Genomic DNA, 24,378 nt, shown 5'->3' on the forward strand with positions numbered 1-24,378 from the left:
TCAGTCTCTTTCTGCAGAATGGGGTGGAGGAACTCTATCCACTTAATTCAACCTGTGATTGCCGAGTCCCAGTGAAATGATGGCTTGGGGTTGCTTTACATACTGTCCAGTGCCAAGTGAGCTGTGGGATTATTGCTTTTCCTTTCTGAGACATCCAAGGAAGAGCGAGTCTCATAGCTGTAGCTTCCTTGGGTCCACCTTTGCCCAGCAAGGCTGCGGTAGGGTGCCGCCAAGCACAGCGCCTGGCTCGTGTGTCAGGACTTTGCCAGGGGAAGAAATCGGAGGCAACATTGCCAGGCCTGCAGTAGGGCTGGGACGAGCCAGAGAAGCTCGTGCCTTGGTGCTTTTTTGGCAGCAGGCTTTGCCTGGGGCCCAGCTGGCCTGTGACACTGGCTAGGGTGCCAGTTGGCCTCAGCACTGCTCGCCCGATGCCAGATGCCAGGCTGTCTCAGAGCTGATTGGCTAGGCAGCAGACAGAACCTTACAACTCTGGTTACTGTGAGAGGTGGTGGCAACAGTCAAGGCTGGGCTGGGCCATTTTGATTCCATACTCCCTACATAAGCAATGTGAGATGCCACTTGAATCATTGTATTCCAGCAGGAGGACCACACGGGGTGATTGGGTGCAGGCGGCGGGGGAGGGGGTGGCTTCCTTCGAGTTATTTCTTCTAGGGCTTGGGATGTACTGCCTTCCCTTTCCTTACCTAACCCTCTCAGAAATACTTCTTGGGATCTTGCCTAGGCAGTCTCATTATTTAATCACAGAAGGGCTCCTTCTTTTTGCCACCTGGTGTAGAAATAAGTTTGAGTTTAGCTGGGCATGGTGGCACATGCCTTTAATCCCAGCACTCGGGAGGCGGAGGTAGGAGGATTGCTGTGAGTTCGAGGCCACCCTGAGAAGAATACAGAGTGAATTCCAGGTCAGCCTGGGCTAGAGTAAAATCCTACCTCAAAAAACCAAAAAATAAAAAAAGAAAGAAAGAAAACAGAAGAAATAAGCTTGAGTTCTTGCCATGGTAGGCTGAGCCCTGGTTCTGACCTCTTGTGTCTGCACACTCCCAGACGTTCCTGGGAGGAATGACATCCACGGAGCAAGCACAAGCCAGTGGGCCTGGTATAGGCGCGACCTCATGGCACTGTGGCTGTGACACACACAGCCATGCCCCAGCGAGAACAGGGCCCCAGTGGCCTTGCGCTTGACACCCCTCCACCCCTCGTGGAACAGGGCTGCAGAGGGCTACCCAGCCCGCTGCTCATACCGCGCTCCCGCCCGCCTCGTGGGCTTCCGTGGTGCTCATCTGCCTCCACGGGGCTGATACTTTCTTTGCTTTAGGCCCAAGTCCATTCCACCAGCCTCCCTCCTTCCAGCTGCCGAGTTTGCCTTCAGAAGTCATGGTCCTGTCTTTCTTGCATTTGTGTTCTGCCCACAGCTACCATCAGAGCCTTTCCTCCCCCACCTTGGGTCTTTATTTGTCCTATCCTATCTGATGGGCTCTGTCCTCAGTTTCCTTCTGTCTACCAGCACTTGTCTTGTTTTTTTTAATCTGCCACATTCCTTTTGTCCATCTATTCCTCCTTCATTGGCCCATCCTTGACCATTTTCCATCATGTGCTGTTGCCCGTCTCTCTCCCCCTGGCCTGTCCTGCTTCATTCTCTGTGCCAATAACCCTCTCCCCCGTCTCTCCCATCCTGGTCTCTCTATGCACTGCAAATATAGCCATTGCAGCCTTCTGTCATCTGTTGTGATGACTGAATGTTTGGGTGCCAGGTACTCACGGACACTATGTTCAATCACCATTGAAAGCCAGGGTGGTTCTATCCATTTTCAAGGTGTAGGGAAGCCAGGCGAGGTGATGCCACCAGCATCATGGGATTTGATGGGAGAAGAGCTGCTGGTGGATCCAACCAGACCTGGCTCACCTTCAGTCCTGGACATCTTCCATGGCTCCTCACTCTCCTTCTGTCTTCTTTCCAAGCGTTCTAGTGGATGTCTGAGAACGTGCCTTGCATATTTCAGCCTGATGGATGGATACGCATGTGGTTTCAACATGCTTAACGTTCCACTTACTGTTCACCTTCCTGCCTACAGCATCTCCTAAGCCTGGTGGCATTGGTGACCCATCCATTTCAGCCTTGGCTGCTCCGAGAGCACCTGCCTGATGCTCAGTGACCTCGGTGTCCTGCCCACTGGGTGGGATGATGGGTGTTAACAAGTTACCTTCTCCCCCGTGAACAGTAAGCGGATGGATGAGGAATTTGTGTAGCGCAGCTGACAAGATGGATTGGCAGGGAATGGGTTTGTTTGAATTGAAAAAGGGCCGTGTAGAGGGGAATGGTGGACGGCTGCATTTCTGTGGGACCAGTGGGTTGAAAGGTCAGATGATCCATGAAATGCCTTGGAAAAGTAGCAAGCGTCCAATCCCCGGGTGTTCTAAGCCAGGAACTGAGTATTATTGAAAGGATTGCTGACTGAGGTGGTGAGATTGGGTATCTTTTCAGGTTGTTATCAACTCTTAGATGCTCTTATTTCTTTCATTTTGTATGTAATGTATTCTTTGAATATTTAATAACAAAGGACATCATGCTTGTTCTGTTCCTGCCTTCCATGGCCCTGTGAACCTACCCTATCCCCACCCTTCCTTTTCCCCAGATCACACTTTTGTTTTCAAGATGTCTCCTGGTTTAGTCCCTTAGTTAGACTCCTCTCTCATGGCCAGACACGCGTCAGCTTAGCAAAAGAGAACATCTTCCTTTCATTTTCACACTCTTCTTGGAGATGTCCAATGCCAGGCATTTTCTTTCCTTCTGTCGCTCATGGGCTGATATAAGCCAGGGGCTTCTCTGGTGACCTGGGCCTCTGGACGGCACCCATGGCAGCTTGCTCCCTGTTATTTAGTGCACCAAGCACATCACGAGGCACCTGCGTGTGCTGAACTCCGCAGGCTTCTCACAACCCAGCTGCTATGCTGGGAACCTGGCATTTTCTACCACCCTGTGGGTGTTCCTGTGCATGCATCTTCAGAGGCTCTGGGGCTGGGGAGATGGCTCAGCGGGTAAAGTTCTTGCCATACAAGCATGAGGACCCAAGTTTGGATTTCCCAGAAAAAAGCTGGGCATGGTGTGGTGGTACTCACCTATAGTCCAGTGCTGGGGAGGCAGGGACAAGAGGATCCCTGGGTCCTGCTGGCTGGCTAGTCTAGCCAAACCGGTGAGCTCTGGTTCAGTGAGAGACCTTGTCTCAAAAAACAAAGTTAAAAGGCCAGGTGTGGTGGCGCACGCCTTTAACCCTAGCACTCAGGAGGCAGAGGTAGGACGATCACCCTCATGAGTTCAAGGCCACGCTGAGACAACATAGTGAATTCCAGTTCCACCAGGGCTATAGTGAGACCCTACCCCGAGAAACCCAAAAATAAATACACACACACACACACACACACACACACACATAAAGTTAGGAGAAACTGATGAAGATGTTGAAGGCAAGGAAGACCCCAGGCATGTATGAACACAGACATACACACGCAAAAGCAAGAATCTATACAAAAGCATATAAGCTTCATCCAGAAATGTGCCCTTCTACCATCATCCTTTGTTGATGGTCTCTAAGAAATTCTGTATTTTGGGTAGAACATCCCCGTAAGTGAAGCGTCTGGTATGGAGCCCAGAGAGATTTTTGAGTCCGTACATGCACACTGCTGGTGGACACATTGCAGCATTCTGTTCTCCAGGTCTGGGCCCAACCCCTGTGGCTGGTCAGATGCCTCTTTTGTGTGATTGGGATTCACACTGGACCGCACTTAATGTCCAGATGTGGACATGGGATTCCACAGGAGGTGATCCTCTGGGACGGTGCTGGTTCTTAGAGAACAGGAGCCGGTGCCCCTTGATGCGGAGGGAGGGAATGGGCCAGACAACACGGTGGTGGTTTAGCCCTGTCACCCTCTCTCTCCCAGAGGTGGATGAGTGCTCCTGGCCGGACCATGGCGGGTGTGAGCAGCGCTGTGTGAACACACTCGGCAGCTACACGTGTGCATGTGACCCTGGCTATGAGCTGGCTGCCGACAAGAAGACATGTGAAGGTCAGTGTTAGACCTGCCAAGCTAAAATGACAGGGGAGGGAGAAAAAGTTTTCAGAGAAGTGAGGCAGAGATGAGCAGCTCGTTGATATAAAGTAACACTGAGCCCGTGCACGCCTTTAATCCCGGCACTCGGGTGGCAGAGGTAGGAGGATCGCTGTGATTTCAAGGCCACCCTGAAACTATATAGTGAATTCCAGGTCAGCCTGGGCTAGAGTGAGACCCTACCTCGAAAAAATAAAAAAATAAAGAAACAGTGGACACCCATGGTTGAAGATCTATTTCCTTCCCAGAGAGAGAAGCAACTTGATTACAGTCACAAATAGGAAAAGACTGGTGAAGTGGTAAAATGCACAGGCCTCACCCCTGAGACTGTGAAACAAGAGCTGTGGCTTCTTCTGTGACCTTGTAAAATTCACCTGGTTATTATAGATAGCCTCACATTGCCGGGATGAGCTTCCAAATAAGGTACAGCTATGGAAGGAAGGGAATTTACTTGAAGCTTATAGATTCAGGGGAAGTTCCATAATGGCAGAAGAAGCTGGCCCACTTTCATAGATCCAAGCAGAGAGACCACTAAAGGCAAGTGGGCACACTCCAGAACTCCAGGCAAAGCCCCAGCTCTTTGCATTCCTCAGACCCGAACTCCAAATCCACCCCTACACCTTAGGTCTGGATCCGAGGATCCGACCACAGTGACACCTCCTCCAGCCGGGTGGCTGCAGATCTAAATTATGAGCTTTAATAAGGTCCTGAATCAACTGGAGGACATCCATTCAAACTTATCACAGTTATGAAGGCAGAAAATAAAAGCAAAGAACTATTACTACCTTGGCATGACTCAGTTGATAGCCCTTCATCTGCCCACCTGAGTGAATCTACTTGCTCATGGAAGCCAGATATGGAGAGTAGCTTGGTGCCAAGATTTCTAACTCTCCTTTGGTCCAAGACATGTAGAGCCTTCACCCATGCCACTGGGTGACAGATCAAATACATATTCATCACTTTTAAAAGCAAGCAGACTAGGGGTGGAGAGATGGCTTAGAACTTAAGGCACTTGTCTGCAAAGCCTAAGGACCCAGGTTCAATTCCCCAGAACCCAGAACATTAGCCAGATACACAAGGTGACACATGTGTCTGGAGTTCATTTGCAGTGGCTAGAGGCCCTGGCATGCCCATTTTCTCTCTCTCTCTCAAATAAACAAACATTTCAAAAGCAGTAGACTTGTCTCCAATTTTGTTTCTCTGACTCCTCATTGAAATAATTAGGTTAAAATAAATGACCCTGGGTCAGTCAGTTCAGATTGTCTAACTTTGCCATGATCATTAAAGAACAGCAGGGACTATTACTGCTTGGGGGGAATTGCAGCCACTTGGAACTGAAAGCAGATGAATCATGTTTTTTCTGTTGCACCTCATGCAGTGGCCTGTGGCGGATTCATCACCAAGCTGAACGGAACCATCACCAGCCCTGGGTGGCCAAAGGAGTACCCCCCAAGCAAGAACTGTGTCTGGCAGGTGGTGGCCCCCATGCAGTACCGCATCTCCCTGCAGTTCGAAGCATTTGAGCTGGAAGGCAATGACGTATGTCTCTGTCCGGTGACTGATAGAGGGCCGGGTTGAGAAGTGACTCGTAACTGGGGACCTGGCGGGGGGCGGGGGGCCTGTAGGAGGGAGGTGGCTTGGTTAGAGCTGCTGTTTCTGCAAGAGCCCTGAGGTCTAAAGTCGGCAGAACCCAGGTGTGTTAGTGTTTCCTTCTCCTCAGTTGCATGTCCTCTCAGATGGAGCAGTTTGAGTTTTCTTGTCCCTGAAAAGTCTGAGGAGGGTGGGGACAAGAGTGAAGAAGACAGGGCTGGGGATGGAATGGTCAGGCCAGGTCTGAACTCCATGGTGTAAATATCAGGGCTGGTTTCCAGCTGAGGGAACACAGGGGCTGAGGACCAGCTGGAAGCAAAGGTGTCCGTCCCCTTTCTTGGGAGTGGCTGTGGCTGAGCAGGTCAAGAGAGGCCTAACAGCACCTTGCAGCCCGAATGCTAACAGGGCTGCCTCGTCTGCACCTGGAGATGCCAGGCCCCGTAGATACTTCTTCAGACGCCGCTGCCCCAGCCCAACCGAGGCTGTCCCTTTACAAACTGCACCATCCTGGCTCTTGCCTATCCAGTCAGCCCTTTGGGGCATGACAGAGGCTCCCATGCCAGTGATCCCAATGCATGGAGACTGGTGACAAAGGAAGGGTTCACCCCAAAGGGAACAATGCACAGAAAACACAACCATTTGAAAGGAACTGGTCAGATCATTGAGCAGTAAAGCTCTTTTTTTTAGACAAGTCAGTACTACGGCAGGTGGGACAGCTGGGCTGGGCAGCTTCAGACGGATGTGCCTCCCCTTTCTGAGCAGCCGTTTCTCTACATGGGAGTACAATGGAGTCAGATTGTGTTAGTGATTCCAGAATGTTCCCTCCCTGCCCCTCTCCTTTTCCTTCTCCTTTCTTCAAGCCAAACCTCTTATGGAAGCCAAAACATAAAATAAGTGGAAGTCAGGCAGTGGCATCTCATGGAGCCTCAGCTGGAAAGCCAGAGTCCCTGTCATTCTCTGGAGTGACCCACATAGTGACAGTCCGGGAGGCCCTCTCCCTAGACCTGGGTGAGCCCATTTGGCCATGTGACAGGACTCAGCAATGAGAACTGGGGCTACCTTGCTCGTTGTGTCCCCCCCAGGTCTGTAAGTATGACTTTGTGGAGGTGCGCAGTGGCCTGTCCCCTGACGCCAGACTGCACGGCAAGTTCTGTGGCTCCGAAACACCGGAGGTCATCACGTCCCAGAGCAACAACATGCGCGTGGAGTTCAAGTCGGACAACACGGTCTCCAAACGCGGCTTCAAGGCCCACTTCTTCTCAGGCAGGTGGGGCGGCTGGCCAGAAGCTGAGGGCGCCGTGGCCCACAGGTTCCCAGCCTCGGGGCTTCCCCCACCTGCTCTTCCTTCTCTGAAACACCTCCCCTCCAGCCTTTCTCCTTGGAAGCATTTGTGTTTTTCTCTTAAATATTTTGTTATTGATTTGAGAGAGAAAGAGGGAGAAGAGAGAGTGGTCTGCACTAGGTCTGAAGGGCTGGAGTGAGATAGGATGACCAGAAAGAAGGTGGCCAAGGTCACTGGAAGAGAAGGCAGCATGAGCTTGGGTCGCGGGTCTCAGCCAAGTCCAGAGATGGACATGAGACCAGGCTGCCTGGAGCCTTCCGTGCTGGGAAGCCACAGGCATGAAGTGGACCAGGTTAGGTGGAGCTGGCCGTGAAGGGCCTCAACTGGCTGACCAGTGAGATCCAGTGGGACCCTCTGCAGGTTCTGGAGCAAGGGAGGCCTACCAAGCCAGGCCAATCAGTGTGGGGTGGGAGGTCCAGGTGCCACCTTGCAGGGGATGTATGCAGCTGAGGTGGAGGGTACACTCTCATTCTTGCATATAGAACCCGAGGGCGGAGCAGCTGAGTCTGGGCGGCTTGAGGACCTGTGAGTGTCTGGATGTTCCCAGGAAGATTCGGGGGGAAAAGGGAGGCTTGTACTGCTCTGTGGCTGTTGCTCCACACTCCGACCACTGTGGACGGGTGCTTAGGTGTCTGCCTGAGGGTGCAGCTACAGTGCAGGGCGTTCAAGGACACTGGAACCGTGGTGGCAAGAGGGTACAGGGGAAGGGAAATACCAATGACTTTTGAGCCATGTATGTAAGGAGGTAGAGGCAAGGGAGCGAGGTGGCACTTTGGCTACTGCAGGAAGCAGATGGCTAGGGAGACAGCCACATGACATGCAGGACAGAGCCACAGTAGCCAGAGGACATGAGCCAACACTTGAGTTCACATGTGATCATAATTACAGAAGCCAGTTACTTCCTGGGGACCAGACACTTTCCTAAGGGCCACTCCAGTTCACACCTCCGCCACCCTGCCAGCAACCCGAGGGGAAGTTCCATTACGGACTGTCTCCAATTGCCAGGCTAAGCAACCTCGGGTTAGATAGTACTTTGCCATGTGAGGCAGTCAGCACCCACTGTGTGGCCCCTCACTTGACCACTGATCTCTGCGCATGCAGGATGTAGTGTGAGCCCATGCTTGCAGGTCACACCGATCATTTATTTATTTATTTTTTTAATTTTTATTTATTTATTTATTTGAGAATGACAGACACAGAGAGAAAGACAGATAGAGGGAGAGAGAGAGAATGGGCGTGCCAGGGCTTCCAGCCTCTGCAAACGAACTCCAGATGCGTGCGCCCCCTTGTGCATCTGGCTAACGTGGGACCTGGGGAACCCAGCCTCGAACCGGGGTCCTTAGGCTTCACAGGCAAGCGCTTAACCGTTAGGCCATCTCTCCAGCCCAGACACCGATCATTTATTGAGTGACTTGGCACGAGAGCCACCTCAGCCTCAGCTTCCTTACATGTAAACTCGGGGTAAAGACATCTCCTTTCTAAGCCCGAGTAGGAATTAATTTATATATCATATAGGAAGTACTTGGGGAAGGACCCATTCTGTAGTAAGTGGTACATGCAGTTATTTTTATTTGATTATTTTTAATTTTTTTGAGGCAAGCCCAACAGACTGACCTTTTTAATAATGTGTATGTGTGTGTGTGTGTGAGAGAGAGAGAGGGACATAATTGGTGCACCAGGACCTCCAGCTACTGTAATCAAACTCCAACTGCATGTGCAACCTTGCACACTTGTGTTACCTTATGCATCTGGCTTACATGGGATCTGAAGAGTTGAACATGGGTCCTTAGGCTATGCAGGCAAGAGCCTTAATCGCTAAGCCATCTCTCCAGCCACCCCCTTGTTTTGGCTACTGCTATTACGTGAGCCTGTCCTTTGGGGAAGCTCTTGGTTTTGGGGAGCAGGGCCAAGGACATGTGTCTGCATACGAAAAGTGGGTTAGGAGCACAGAGAACCCAGCAAGACAAAGGGATGCCCAGCACATCCGAAGCAAAGATGCTCCCTCTGCTATTGTCACCTGGGGGGAATGGCGGCGGCAGGGGGGCAGGGTAATCTAAAGGCTTCATAGAGGAAGCCACTTTTAACAGGGTTCTGAGCTATAAGGGACATCCTTAAGCTGGCGGTTCTTAGAATTCTGAGTCGGTTATGCCTCTCCACAGACAAGGACGAGTGTGCCCAGGACAATGGAGGCTGCCAGCACGAGTGTGTCAACACGTTCGGGAGCTACCTGTGCAGGTGCAGGAATGGGTACCGGCTGCATGAAAATGGGCACGACTGCAAAGAGGGTGAGTGGGACCCTGCTGGGCACTTCCTGGGCCAGGGGCTTCTCGCCCTCTTACGTGAGGGAGGGGCGGGGGTGGCAGTCGGGGTGGACCTGGGGAACCCCCCTCCCCCCGCCCTCTGCCGCTCTGAGCCCGCAGGCCTCCATCTGCCCTCCTTGCTGTGACTCTTTGGGGTCTCCTGCAGCCAGGGCCACATTCGTCTTCAGGAGGCCTAGCTGAGTTGCTGTTGCAGGGCCGTTTAGCAGGTGGGCTCCAGAAGCAGCCACCTAGGTCTAAATCCACTCTGCCACTCGAGCTATGTGACCTTCAATAAGTCACTAATTATCCTGAGCCTCAGGTGTCTTTTCTTTTTTTATGTGAGAGAGGGAGAGCAAGAGAGAGAGAGAGAATTGGTGCACCAGGGCCTCCAGCTCCTGTAATCCACCTCCACATGCATGTGCCACCCTGTGCGCATGTGCAGCCTTGTGCACTGGCGTCATCTTGTGCATCTGGCTTACGTGGGACGTGGAAAGTCAAACATCGGTCCTTAGGCTTCGCAGGCAAGGGCCTTAACCACAGAGCCATCTCTCCAGCCCCTTGTTTTCCTTTTCCATTAAAAAGAAGCCAGGAGGCCGGGGAGATGGCTCAGTGATTAAAGGCACTTGCAAAGCTTAATGGCCTGGGTTTGATTTTCCGTACCCATATAAAGTGCATGTGTCTGGAGTTCATTTGCAATGGCAGGAGACCCTGGGACACTCATTCTCTCTCTGGTTCTCTCACTCTCTCTCAAATATATAAATATTTGAGAAATATAAAATAAAAAGAAGCTAGGAATTACAGAGATGGCTTAGTGATGAAAAGTGCTTGCTGTGAAAGCCTGACGACCAGAGTTCAGATCCCCAGAACCCTTGGAAAGTCAGATGCAGGCAGCGTGGGTAGCTGTAATCCCAGCGCACCTGTGGCAATGGAAAGTGGAGCCAGGAGAATTTCAACACTCATGGGCCAGCCAGCCTCACACTTGCAGTGGGAAAACGATGAGAGACTCTGTCCCAGACAAGGTGGAAGGTGAGAAGCACCTCCACTCATGTACCATGGCACCCGTGTGCCCGTACATACATATATACAGAGACCCACACACCAAGAGGCTAAGCATGCCTCCTCCCAAACGTGAACGTTTCTGTGAGTATTTGGGACAGTCTGATACACACTGTGCACTGAGGTGTCAATGTATTGACCCTTTATATCATAATACTCCACTGTATGCAGGACTGATGGCAAAGCAGAATGTGGAGAGAGTTTGTTCCCTGCTGCATTCCCTGCCAAGAGTTTTCAGGTGGCTTTGCACATCCAGCCATTGTGGAGGAAGCCTGCACAGTGAAGGGAGTTTGTACATTTGTGATAAACTGCTCCAGGCCTTGGCCCAGCTCTGGTTCCGATAAAGGAGGTGGATGATGTGGGAAAATGTGAAGACCACATGTCCCCTCCGTTTTCTTATTTGGAAATGGGAAGTAGTAAACGAGAGTATACATGTAAAATGCTTACCATAGGCTCAACACAAGGAGAGGAAGACGGCTAACGCTGGTCCCTGAGAAGGTCGTGGGACACTGTCTGCTAATAGGAGGCAACCAGCAGGTAGACTTCAATGGAACTGCTTTGCAGCATATGGAGGGAAGGCCTAGCGGCTCTGCTCTCTGTTAGCATTCACTACAGGCACTTGCTAGTCCTTTTACATGTGTTACTGATTTTGTTGTTGTTAATTAATTAATTTACTTATGTTTTTGGTAGGGTCTCACTGTAGCCCAGGCTGACCTGGAATTCACTACCTAGTCTCAGGATGACCTCAAACTCACAGCAATCCACCTACCACTGCCTCTGGAGTGCTGGGAGTAAAGGCGTGCGCCACCACACCTGGCTTAATTTATTTTTGTTGTTTATGTATGGTGTGTGTTCGTATGTGTAAGTGCAGACATGCGTATGCCACAGCGTGCATGTGGGGGTCACAGGGTCACCTCCGCCCTGTTTGAGGTAGGGTCTGTCATGGTGCATCACTGCCTCAGCAAGGCCAGGGCCCAGGAGCTTCCGGGCTTCTCCTGTCTCCACCTCCCTTCTTGCTGTAGGCGTTACAAGCGCCTGGCTTTCCCATAGGTTCTGGGGCCCGAGCTGAGGCACTCACACTTACGCAGCAGACGTCTCATCCACCGAGCCATCTTCCCAGCCCCCACACGTGTTGTGTAGTCCACATGTATAAGGCTGACACCCCTTTTAAAATGAGGAAATAAAGCCAGGTGAGGTGGCGCACGCCTTTAGTCCCAGCACTCGGGAGGCAGAGGTAGGAGGATCGCCAAGAGTTTGAGGCCATCCTGAGACTACAGAGTGAATTTCAGGTCAGCCTGGGCTAGAGTGAGACTCTACCTCGAAAAGCCAAAAAATGTTAAAAAATGAGGAAATAAGTGTGCAAGTCCCATAAGAGGGGGAAACAGGACTTAAACTGAGTTCTAGCTGACCCTAAAGCCTCCCCTAACCTAGTATTAATTCAACCATAGTCCCATAGTCGCCATGCCAACCTCTATGTGAAGAACCTTTTTTTTTTTTTTTTTCCAAAGTAGGGTCTCACTCTAGCTCAGACTGACCTGGAATTCACTATGTAGTCTCAGGCTGGCCTTGAACTCATGGCAATCCTCCTATCTCTGCCTCCTGAGAGCTGGGATTAAAGGCGTGTGCCACCACACATGGCCTGAGGAACCTTTTCTTTAAAAAAAAAAATTGTAGTTTTATATTTTAGAGAGACAGAGACAGAGAAATGGTGTGCCAAGGCTCAGCCACTGCAGTTGAACTCCAGATGCTTGCGCCACCAAGTGGGCACATGTGACCTTGCGCTTGCCTCACCTTTGTGCATCTAGCAAACATGGGATCTGGAGAGTCAAACATGGGTCCTTAGACTTCACAAGCAAGTGCCTTAACTGCTAAGCCATCTCTCTATGTGAAGAATCTTAGTAAGAGAGATATCCCCGCTCAGGAGCAGCAGCTTGGATGGCAATGATGCCCATTCAAATAAGCCATCCCAGGCCACGCTAGATTCAGGCTGGTTGCTCCCCCTCCCTACCACTTTGGATAATGACCTTGAGACTTCCCTTTGATGGCCCCTGCAAGTGAATGACCTCTCTATGTGTTCTTCCTGACCCCCAGCTGGTTGTGCCCACAAGATCAGCAGTGCCGAGGGGATTCTGGCGAGCCCCAACTGGCCAGACAAGTACCCCAGCCGGAGAGAGTGCACCTGGAACATTTCTTCAACCGCAGGCCACAGGGTGAAACTTGTGAGTTACTTTTGGGGTGTGTTACGAACATAGACCTTGGAGTCAGGCAGACATGGGTTCGAGTCTTTGCTCTGCCATTTCTCAGCCTATCATGGTATCAGTTTCCCTAATGGGAAATGAGAAAATGCTAATGGAACCTGCAACGTGAGGCGGTTGTGCAGAGGAGAGGGTGCCCAGGTATATAACACCACCATGCCCCATGGCACCAGAGTGAGGGGTGACCGCCACACAGATCCATAGTGCTGTTTGAGGGCCAACTGTTTCCAGTGTTGATTTGTCACAAAATATTACATTCTCAGAAGAGGAGGAGATTCAATTAGTTCAGAAGGTTGAGAAAGGAAAAATCACAAGTCCTGATGTCCCATTCCCATTTTAGAAATGACCCCTCCCAATATCTTCTTGTGACTCTTCAGAAACTTCCCACACTTGGGAAAATACAGATACTTTTTCTTCCTCAAGCCACTCAAATATATTACATTTTTCAATTAATAATAGGACCACTATGCTAATTCTTTCTTGAATTAAAAAAAAAGCAACAAGAGTCTTGCAGGGCATTTTTTCAAGTTTCACCTATATCTCTAGTGTTTGATCTTGCACAGCATGCTAGGCTATTTAAAAAGAGAAATGCGGGCTGGAGAGATGGCTTAGCAGTTAAGTGCTTGCCTGTGAAGCCTAGGACCCCAGTTCGAGGCTCGATTCCCCAGGACCCACATTAGCCAGATGCACAAGGTGGCACAGGTGTCTGGAGTTCGTTTACAGTGGCTGGAAGCCCTGGCGCGCCCATTCTTTCTCTCTTTCTCTCTGCCTCTTTCTCTGTCTGTCGCTATCAAATAAATGAATAAAAAGATAAAACAAAAAAAATAAATGAGAAATGCAATGATTGAGATGGGGAGGTAATATGATAAAGAATGGAATTTCAAAGGGGAAAGTGTGGGTGGGGAAGTATTACCATGGGATATTTTTTATAAATTAAGGAAAATGTAAATAAAATTGTGAAAATAAAAAATAAATTAATTAATTAAAAAAATAAAATTAAAAGAGAAATGTCTCCAGGGTCTCCCCAATTCTGGCAAATCTCTTACTAGCTAGAGAATTTACTGTAGTGCCAACAGACAGACTTAAAAAATTGAAAGCCAAGCATGGTGGCGCACGCCTTTAATCCCAGCACTTGGGAGGCAGAGGTAGGAGGATCGCCATGAGTTCGAGGCCACCCTGAGACTACATAGTGAATTCCAGGTCAGCCTGGGCTAGAGTGAGACCCTACCTTGAAAAACCAAAAAAGAAAAAAAAAGAGTCCTCTGACTGTTGAGATGAACAAGGGTGACCCTATGAATGGCAAAATTCAGAGAGAATGGACGTGCGCAGAGGAGACATGGTGATCAGCAAGGCCAAGCACTTGCCAGGGTGTCTTCTGAGAGCCCCAAGGGAGGGATAGAGGCAGATTACTGGGCTCTGAGCACAGGGCGCACTGGAGCTCTCCTCTAGCACCTCCTGTGTAGATGCTGCCAACATGGGAACTGATTTCCTCTGCTGCTCCCAAGGAGCTGCTGCCCTGGACCAGTCAGAAAAGGCAGAACTCTGGGTGAGGGTGAATTCAGACAAGAACCTTTGAGAAAGGCCAGCTGTCCTCGAGACTGCCACCTGCTGGAAAGTGTTCCCAATGACCACACTGGTTCCCGAGGCCTTTGGGAGAACGGCGCCTCCTGGGGGGTGGATTACCAATCTGCACAACCAGCAACCTTTAACATCTGAGGGAGGTGTCAGTACAGAAGGATACTTCCTTGGAAAGGGGGTGATGGATATGCTGATTTGCACGCTATCTTTAGCTGCTGTAGAATGGGAGGTGAATGCTTCACAAGAAAGCTATTTTGCTGCATGGGGACAGAGACAGGATAGCCCATGGGTTTTTGGTGAGGACCCCCCTCCATGACTCTCTCATTGCATGACCCATCTGTTCTGCTCGCTCCTTCCTGCTCCCGCCTCACGTCTCTGCCCGTCTTCACCTCCACTCTGGCCTCAGGTCTTTCTCCTTAGGTGTGAGAGCTTTGCTCATTTCAGTGTCTGTCATTCTTGTGAAGTGACAAGAGGGGTTTTGCCCCTGTTCCTCCCTCTCTACATGTGTCTGTGTCCTGGCCCTTCTCCAGGCAGTGCCCACCTTTCTGTTCTGTCCTTTGGTACAACACTCCCGCATCACCTTGCCACCACAGGAAGGCACCATAAGTCACTCATCCATTCAGCATCCAAGAAGCCCACATCAGGGTTCAAAAGCATTGTATGACCTGAAATTGTGGTGCTTCCTTGGCTAGTGTCAGAGAACAGTTCTTAATAAGGAGGTGATATAATCTTGAGGCTGGTTAAGGGTTAAGTTCAGTTCTGTCTTCAGGCGTATAAACTTCGGCAAGCCAACTAGCTTCTCTGGGACTCTTGTTTCCCCTTCTGCACACTAAGGATAAGAATAGATCTTTATAGCATCACCAGAAGTGAGAATTCCATGAATGACTGACATTTTAAAATACCCAGCAAATACCAGCCACTCTGAGGATGAAGTCAGAGCCATGTGCCCTGCTTCAGCCACACTCATTCCAACCATAGAGCGGAGGACTCAGCCTCGGCCTCTGGGTTACAGGCCAGCTCCTCCAGCGAGTGACCTTGGGCAAGTCATCTGACATCGCTTTGCCTTAGTTTCCTTGTCTGTTGAGTGGAGATTGGACACCTGACAGGGGTTTCTAGGGTCAAATGAGGTGAGACTTTATAAGGTACTTAATGCAGCTGCTATTCTCAAGTGAACACTTAGTTCTTACTGGCTCTTAGCATTAAGGAAGGGATGAAGAAAGACAGAGCTAGGCAGTGGGGAACCAGGCTGGAGGTCCGTGGCTAACATGGTGTCAGCAAGCATCTAAACTCCAAATGTGGATGGTCCCCTCTACCCAGTGGTCTTGGTGGTGACAGCTCATATAGCTGAGGGGTTCTCTGGGGGGGGGGGACCAAAGAGAGGGCTGACTGGGGACCCTCTGTAAGTACCAGAAAGCATCATCATGGCTTTGTTACATACCTTCTGAAAGGCTGGATGGACAGATGCTGCCAGGATCTGCTTGTCTGTCCCTTCTCCTCCCCAACTCAATGCCAGATCCTCACTTTATCTTCTGCTCTTCCGTCCCCAGACATTCAATGATTTTGAGATCGAGCAACACCAGGAATGTGCCTATGATCACTTGGAAGTATATGATGGGGCCGACAGTTTGGCCTCCATCCTTGGCCGCTTCTGTGGCAGCAAGAAACCAGACCCTGTGGTGGCATCTGGGAGCAGCCTGTTTCTCAAGTTCTACTCAGATGCCTCAGTGCAGAGGAAAGGCTTCCAGGCTGTGCACAGCACAGGTACGGAGGCTGGGGGAATGCCCTCCCACTGAGAAACTCTCAAGAGGCAGAGAGTGGTGAGGATGGGGAGGCTTGGCTTCCAACTGACTGCCAGGGAGGGTGAGGAGTGTGGTATATGTTCCTGTTAAGTAAACATCATCAACTGCCATAGGCAGACAGGAAGTCCCTTCCTCCCTTTAAAAATGTAATTGTAGGGGCCTGGGGAGATATCTTAGTGGTTAGAGGCACTTGCTTACAAGGCTGTCAGCCCAGTGTCAGTCCCCAGCACCCACACAAAGCCAGATGCATCTGTGATCCAGTGCTCTTTCAGCAACGGGAGGTGGAGCCAGAAGAATCTGGAAGCTGATAGGCCAGCTAGACTGGTACACAGACAACAGAAAGACACAAAACAATAAGGAAGACCATGTCTCAAGCAAAAAATGGAAGAAGGGCTGGAGAGATGACTTAGCAGTTAAGGCACTTGCCTGCAAAGCCTAAGGACCCATGTTCAACTCTCCAGATCCCATGTTAGCCAGATGCATAAAGGTGAGGCAAACACAGGGTTGCACATGCCCACTGGGTGGCACAAGCATCTGGAGTTCCATTGCAGTGGCTGAGGTCCTGGTGTGCCAATTCTTTCTCTGTCTCTGTCTAAAAAAAAAATTAAATTAAAATTAAAAAGAATGGAAGAAGAGAACAAATACCTGGAGATTGTCCTCGAACCACCACATGTGTACCATGGCACGTATGTGCTCATACATACACTACATGCACATAATAAAAATATGCATTTGCAACACTGCTTGTCTGTGAACCCCAAGCTGACTGGTGCGTTTTGCTATCTAAGGACCAAAAAATTTTAGAAAGTAAAAAAGTGTGTCTATTCACTTTTATTTTTCTCTGCACTCAAAACATCAGTAGCTCTGCTGCATGCTTGGGAGAAAACATGCATGTTTTGTTAAGTAGGCGAAGGCCGGTAAGGGCACTGTCTCTGCTCTTTGGCTCTTTTGGTCTTAGCACCAGTGGAAGAGCACGGGCATCTTTGATCCTGGTGTTCGATTGTGGCTGCCCGAGAACCTCTCAGCTTCTGTAGTGACAACAGATCATGGGACCCTGTGATCCTTTTTTTTTTTTTTTTTTAAATTTTTATTTATTTATTTGAGAGCGACAGGCACAGAGAGAAAGACAGATAGAGGGAGAGAGAGAGAATGGGCGCGCCAGGGCTTCCAGCCTCTGCAAACGAACTCCAGACGCGTGCGCCCCCTTGTGCATCTGGCTAACGTGGGACCTGGGGAACCGAGCCTTGAACCGGGGTCCTTAGGCTTCACAGGCAAGCGCTTAACCGCTAAGCCATCTCTCCAGCCCCTGTGATCCTTTTTTAAAAAATATTTTTATTTTTATTTATTTGAGAGAGGGAAAGAGGCAGAGAGAAACAGAGAGAGAGAGAAAATGGCCACATCAGGGCTTCCAGCCACTGCAAACCAACTCCAGATACATGTGCCACCTTGTGCACCTGGCTTACATAGGTACTGGGGAATTGAACTTATGTCCTTTGGCTTCGCAGGCAAATGCCTTAACCGCTAAGCCATCTCTCCAGCCCCCCCCCCCCATGATCCTTTTAATAGCCCCTTCCCCGAGGACTTTTTCTAGAGCCTGAAAACAGCCAGTGCCTAACAATGTGGCCTTTCCTATTTAGCCCAAACACTTCATGGTTTCTGGGGCCCTCCCTTGCCCCTTGGGGAGCTTTGCTTCCCCTGCAGGAGTTTAGGACTACCATCTAGTGACTTTGCCTTCTTGTCTCTGCAGACAGATCTGAATGTAGGTGCTCCATGTATGTTATGGTCCCAGTGGGAAATGACAGTATAACCAGTATTTGCAGTCAATAAAGGGGCTGTTTATTAAGGGCTGTGCAGAGTGTGGAAACACCTTAAGGACAGGGTAGCCACCAGGGTTAGGGACCCACACAAGGCTGTTGTCATTGTGGTCTGAACGGCAAGAGGAGGAAAAGGTCCCCTGAAGCTGGAGATAGAGTTTTGCAGCCTGGGGACAACCGGATCTCTCCCTCTTCTTCTCTGACCTAACTGGTGCTCCCAGTGGCTGAACCCAGTCAGAAGGGCAAGAGGTCAGCATCCTGGGGCAAACGTAGATGGAGAAGATGGTGTCTTGCCCTGCTTTGTGACCATCAGGCTTTACTCAGGAATCTGAAATTTCCCAAAGACAAGTTTGACCTGAAGAGATTCTAGGCCAGAGTCAATACGGGAATAGAGCTCAGAGTCAGACAGGACGAGGCCAGCCCAGGCAAGAAGCTCTAGCTGGTCCTGGGAGTGTCAAGGACTGCATGGCCCAGAGTCCACAGCACCCCCTCGTCTAGACTAATCTCATTCGTCCATTTTATTTTATGGGAACACCAGTTGGGGTAGGCCCAGGCCAAATGGATCTGTTTCCTGGGTCGGAAGGAACCCCAGGAGCCAAGGCAGTAGAATACAGGTTCCTCCTCACAGCGACCTCACTGCTGGCCTACAATCAATTCCTGCAGATGGTGTGGTTTCTGTTCCCGGCTCAGCTCCAGCGCCAGTGTGCTTTTATCGCCCTCTGTTGGTAGAAACTAGAAACTACAGTCAGTCTGTTGGACAGGTGGGAGCCCTTCTGCTTGGAGCATTTCCCAGCTAGCAACCAGCCAGGCCAGCCGCTCCTTGGCCTGTTCTCTCCTTCAGTGGGGAGAGAAAGCAAGCAGCCAGCCCTTTTCAGCGACGGTCTCAGAAGTTCCCCAGAGAACTCATGTAGTCCAACATTGGTGACAGAGGACCTTGACTTGTAAGGGCCAGTTTGGATCCCCCCCCAAAGAGCCCTGCTCTCCTGGCCGTTGGCTCACTCCCTTGTAAAGTGGGGTGGGATTGCCGGGCCTCTCCAGGCTCTGCAGACACTCTGCAGGGCAGACAGCATGCAGGGCTGGACCCGGGCTCTCTGGATGCTAAGGGAGGAAGTGTCTCTCTCTGCTGCAGAGTGTGGGGGCAGGCTGAAGGCTGAAGTGCAGACCAGAGAACTCTATTCCCATGCCCAGTTTGGGGACAACAACTATCCAAGCCAGGCCCACTGCGACTGGGTGATAGTGGCGGAGGACGGCTATGGCGTGGAGCTGATATTCCGGACCTTCGAAGTCGAGGAGGAAGCCGGCTGCGGCTATGACTACATGGAGGCCTTCGATGGCTACGACAGCTCAGCGCCCAGGCTGGGCCGCTTCTGTGGCTCAGGGGTGAGTCTCGGGCGAGTCTTGGGAGCTCACATCCCAGCTAGCGCCCTGGCTTCGCCCGCCGTTTCTGGCAACAGTCTGGAGCCCATTGTGCGGGCAGAGTGGGAGGGAGAATCCCTGTAGAGGAGGTTTGAAAGCAGCCAGGGGCCAGTCACTGCAGCTGTGGAAAAGCCCGTTAGGACTTTGCCCCGATTTTGCTTTTCATTGTAACATTTTTATATGTGCCTGTGGCATGCTTTTTTTTTTTTTTTTTTTTTTTTGGTTTTATTATTTTAATAAAAAGATTGCACACATAGACCTGCTCTTTGGACCAAGAACTGAAGGGTAATAGGAGGAAGATTTTCCCCAGGCTGACTACAGAGGAGCTTGGGTATCTGTCTCCAGTCACTTGTCCTTCAGCCCTAATTAACATCTCTCAGAGCCTAATCAAATAACCAACTAGGAGCCACAGCAATGGCACATATAGCACTCATCAGATCCTGGTACCACCACTGTTGTAATTTTTTAAATTTATTGAACATTTTATAGAGAGGTTGCACACAGAGATCCCTTCTCCCCCGCCCCAGTTCTGCTGAGGGTTTTCGGTGGGGACCAAGAGGCCACAGTCAGTCTCTGCAGGGATGGGGAAACAACACGGGTGTCTCAGGCTACGCCCACCCACCCTGGGGCTCTTACAATCTTTCCACCCCCTCTGCTGAGATATTTCCTGAACTTTGTTTTCCCTGTAGATCTGTTTTTTGGGGTTTGAGTGACCACAGCATTAGTTTTCAGGTTAGCTGTGGGAACAGTATTCATGTCACCGTTTCCCCCATAATGACTTCTGGGCCCGGACAGATGAGGTGGAGGTGACCCATCTCCTGGTAGACAGACTTGTCTCTATTTTTACCAAGGGTGTTCTCCCCTATCTTTATTTGATCTTCAGGCTTTATTATTTAATTATGCTTTTGTGCATTATCATCCCAGGCTACACCAAATGCCTATGAAGACTTTAACTCACTCTCAGTGTAAACACAATGCTTATACTCAAGGTGATTGTCACTTTTCTGTGTATTGCCTTCTTCCTGGGCTCATGGCTTCCTCAGCACCCAAGAGGGTAGGCAGGTAGCGAATACTTGGTGGATGTATTTGAACCAGCCATTACAGTGTCCTGGTGACCCCCTGGTCATATTACACTGGACACTGTCCATACTGAACAGGGAGTGAGTCTTTGCCACTGATCACTCAAGCCTCTTTGCTGTTTCTTGGATTTGTGCAAATCATTCTGGAATCATCGAAGCTCCCTGTGCTAAGCAAGAAGTTAGCCTGGTGTCAGGTCTCTGAATGCGTCTCTTCTGTCTTCCCTTACCCTATTGCAAAGAAAGAGTAACATGAGCTGGGCATGGTGGCGCACACCTTTAATCCCAGCACTCGGGAGGCAGAGGTAGGAGAATCGCCGTGAGTTCAAGGCCACCCTGAGACTACAGAGTTAATTCCAGGTCAGTCTGGACCAGAGTGAGACCCTACCTCGAAAAAAAAAGAAAGAAAGAGTAACAGAGAGACCTACTTGGTGCACTGACTTGGGTAAAGTTTCTGAAGCTGTGGCATGCATGGAGAGGAACCCCTTAGAGGTCCCAGTGGGAGCTCCCTGGGACCCCCCAGGGTCTGGCAGGTGGTTCCTGGCTCCCATCACAGACCACCTGGCAGACCCCGCCCCCATCTACCAAATGTAATAGCTCTGGCCCACTGTTGACTTGGGCAGGGTATAGACCTGCACAGCAGTCCTTGTTTCAGGTCTACTGGGAGACATATCACAATATTAAAACTCAATGAGTGGGCAGCTCATGGTATATTCTTCACAGTCAGAAAGATCAGAGCTCGGGGCCTGCCTACTCATGTGAATCTGAGCCTTAGTTTCCTTAAGTGCAAAGGAGATGGTACCTGCCTTCTGTGAATTTTACAGGAAATGAGATCAGGGAGACCTCATGGAGACATTGGCCATCTTATGTCCTTGGGCACCATCCTGTCCCAACCTCATCTAAGCTACACCCGACACCAGTTAACCCAGTGTCTCCTGGCTTTCTTTTCTCCTTTCTGTAGCCACTAGAAGAAATCTACTCTGCAGGGGATTCCCTGATGATTCGCTTCCACACGGATGACACCATCAACAAGAAAGGCTTCCACGCCCGATACACCAGCACCAAGTTCCAAGATGCCCTCCATATGAAAAAGTAGCATTGACATTCTTGAAAGCCAAGGACAGAAGATTTTTTTTTATGGCACTTTGTGATTCAGCCCCCCAAACAGTGTACAGTATTTTTCTCAACAACAAAACTCAAAATCCATTCTTGAAAGCATATATTTGGATGAAAGAACATGTCTTTGGCCAACAGGAGGAGAGAAAATGCCCCTCGATTCTGGCTGCAAGGTTATCAACCAGCGCTTCTAATGAAGGTTAGAGTTTGAAGTCATGACCAAGCCATGCTTGCTCATACTTGTTTTCTGACTCCTGCTCCTGTGGGGCAAGAGGGCAACCTGCAGATTGTTCCTGCCTCTGCTCTGGACTCGCTTCCATAGGTGCCAGGCAGCGGGAGTATATCCTGAAGGCTCAGGCCACCTGTATCTATGCTGGGCATTGAGGATAAAGGCTCGGCTCTCACTGATTTGTATAGGATTGGCTAGAAATTTCTACTTTCCTCTGCCAGGGATATATCAACTAGGAAACCTGAGAATATGGATGTAAGGAGTCAAAGAGGCATCGCAGAGCACAGAGAAGGAGCTCCGAGCCTGAGAGTCAGTGTCCTGAAGTTGGAAGACCTGAAGACTTTCCTCTGTGCCCCTGGTCAGCCTCGCCTCCCTTGGGGTGCTCCATTCCCTAATTGCATTCAGGGGAATCTGGGGTATTCTCCAGTGGAACCCTCGCTGAGGAGACCCCCCCTGGTTGCTGAAACAAAGACATCCTGGCTCATCCTGATATTCCTGTGCCCGCCGACCTTGTGAAGATGCCACCAGTGCTTTGGGGTTCCACTGGTCTTGAGCCTCTAGCTGTGGAGATGCAGCCTTGACCACCAATGCAAAATGTGCCTGCAAGAAGTGCAGTGATACCTCAGGGGAGACCAGCTCAGGTCCCCGTGGGGTGAACATTTCTAAAAACTGGTCATTCCAAGATACATAAAAACCATCACCTTGTGGAACAAGTCACCTTCTCTGGCTAACTTCCTGTGACCCAGAAGTCAAAGGCTATGTTGAAAACTTGGTTCCGGTTCACGAGTTCTCAGTCGCCACCTTGCAGCCAGCTCCCACCGCTTTGGCACTTGTTCTAGAGCAGTGTAGAATGAAGTTTACATAATTTTAGCACCTCAAGGTATTATTTAAGCAGTGAGGTCATTTTGAATGGCATTTCATTAAGGCATCTATGGGCATTATAAGCTAAAAGCTGTGGTATGTTAGCTTTAAAAGAGTATTTATGTTGGAGTAATTTTAAAACAATGTTTACATAACCGCAAGTCCTGTTTGGTTGGTGTTGAGCACAGGGCGGCAAACGAGCGTGTTTCCAATGGGAGAAATTTCCTGAACAGCAGAATTCCTTTGGGATGAACCATCTTTTTAAACAAGGTGTTTGTACAGAGCTGAAAGTTCCATTTTCTCAAGATCAGAACAAGCCGCCGGACAATGATGTCCAACTGAAATGATTGCTGGGAGTAAAAACTAGAATGATACAAAGAAGGATAAAAGAACTGCATGGGGATATTTTTTCCTTACATTAGAAAAAAAATTTAAGTATTATTATTAATAATATATGTCTGTATATATGTGTGTATGTATGTAGAGGATCAGCTGTCGAAGCCTTAATCAGCACAGTGTGAAAACTAACAACCCACTGGCTATGGTTTTCCGGCGCAGGCCTCTGGTGCTGGCCCTATGTATTGTTTCTCTCCTTTCATCAAGCTCTCTTCTGGCTTCTCTAGGCTTTTCTCAGCCTCTGACCTCATGTCTGGCACATGCACCTGGGGTGAGCTTTACATGGAAAAGGGAGCAGATTATCCCCTAATTCCAATAGATCTTACTTGTGGTGGACTTTCTGAATTTCTTTGTGTGTGTGTGTGTGTGTTTTCTGAAGTTTTATTTTTGTCACATCTGCCAAAGTTGAAATCAAAATAGAGATGTATAAGATAGTTAACTCTTAAGGGTCTCTCTCTCCAAGTAGATGGAGAGTCTGTGTTTTTAACTTCTAGAAGTCTAAATGAGATGGACAAGTACCATGGAAGCATGGGAGGTTAGGGAGACATGGAGTTGGTTCAGGCATTCCTCACCCTCGTGACACTCATTGGTGTGAACATGTTCAGAAGCACACAGCTTTAACAGCTGTCACCATGTGACCAACTAACAACAACAAGGCCCTTATGAAAGCCTTTATTTAGGCCTGTGAGTGACATATTCCCAGAAGACAGGCTCTGATTCAGCCTCTCCCCTGCACCACACAGGTCCTACAGACAGCCCCAGGGTGGCTCAAGACAAAGTCCACTCAGCAGAAATGCCCATGTTCCCTCCATGCTCTTCCAACTGCTGAGTGACCTGTCTGAAGATGTCCCCAGACATGGATGGATAAGGAGCTAGAGGACAGTCCTCCAGCTTGCTTGGTCCTGTAGCTGGGCACCAGGCCTTGGGGCTGTCACAGAACTCCGAGACTAGATAATTATCTTTGGACAAATGACCTAATGAAGTGTTTGAAGTCTGGGTCTCCTGCCTGCTCTCATTTTTCTGTGCTCTGAGCTAGCAAAAGCTAGAACCTTCTTTTCCCAGGGCACAGAAGGCCCTGCTACTAGCTTTAGGCAGAATTTCTCCAGATAGATGAGGTGAGGTTTTTGCATTGGTTAACTGCTTTCTATTGTCCTCTGAAGTTCCCTTCTATCTTCCTGTTCCCTTTTAAAGTTTCGCAGTATTCACAAATTTCTCAGCTTGCTTAAATAATTTTCAAAGCACAGTTAACAAGAAATTCCCATGGGATTCTATCATTAAGCTGGTCCCTTTGTTCCCCATCAGATGATGCTTGGGATTATAGCTATATAATATGGGGACAAACATTCCCTTAGCTTCCCTAGATGGTTTTAAAGTTTGCTTTGTAGACTGAACTTCTAAATAATAATCCCAAATGCCTAAAAGGTTTCT

General features: G+C 49.7%; 1 protein-coding gene across 1 annotated transcript in view; it reads left to right on the forward strand.

Annotated features, from left to right (window-relative positions):
• The window catches only part of Tll2 (tolloid like 2), a 152,257-nt gene extending 128,136 nt beyond the window's left edge, over positions 1–24,121 (forward strand). Inside the window, exons 14-21 of the mRNA XM_004669918.2 lie at positions 3,955–4,080; positions 5,501–5,661; positions 6,795–6,975; positions 9,214–9,339; positions 12,502–12,629; positions 15,791–16,004; positions 18,986–19,236; positions 21,310–24,121. Of these exons, the coding sequence (XP_004669975.2) occupies positions 3,955–4,080; positions 5,501–5,661; positions 6,795–6,975; positions 9,214–9,339; positions 12,502–12,629; positions 15,791–16,004; positions 18,986–19,236; positions 21,310–21,444 (1,322 nt within the window). The 3' untranslated portion in view covers positions 21,445–24,121. The remainder of the gene's footprint in view (positions 1–3,954; positions 4,081–5,500; positions 5,662–6,794; positions 6,976–9,213; positions 9,340–12,501; positions 12,630–15,790; positions 16,005–18,985; positions 19,237–21,309) is intronic.
• The last annotated feature ends 257 nt before the right edge of the window (positions 24,122–24,378 follow it).

Source organism: Jaculus jaculus, chromosome 1 (assembly GCF_020740685.1).
Source record: "Jaculus jaculus isolate mJacJac1 chromosome 1, mJacJac1.mat.Y.cur, whole genome shotgun sequence".
NCBI lineage: Eukaryota > Metazoa > Chordata > Mammalia > Rodentia > Dipodidae > Jaculus > Jaculus jaculus.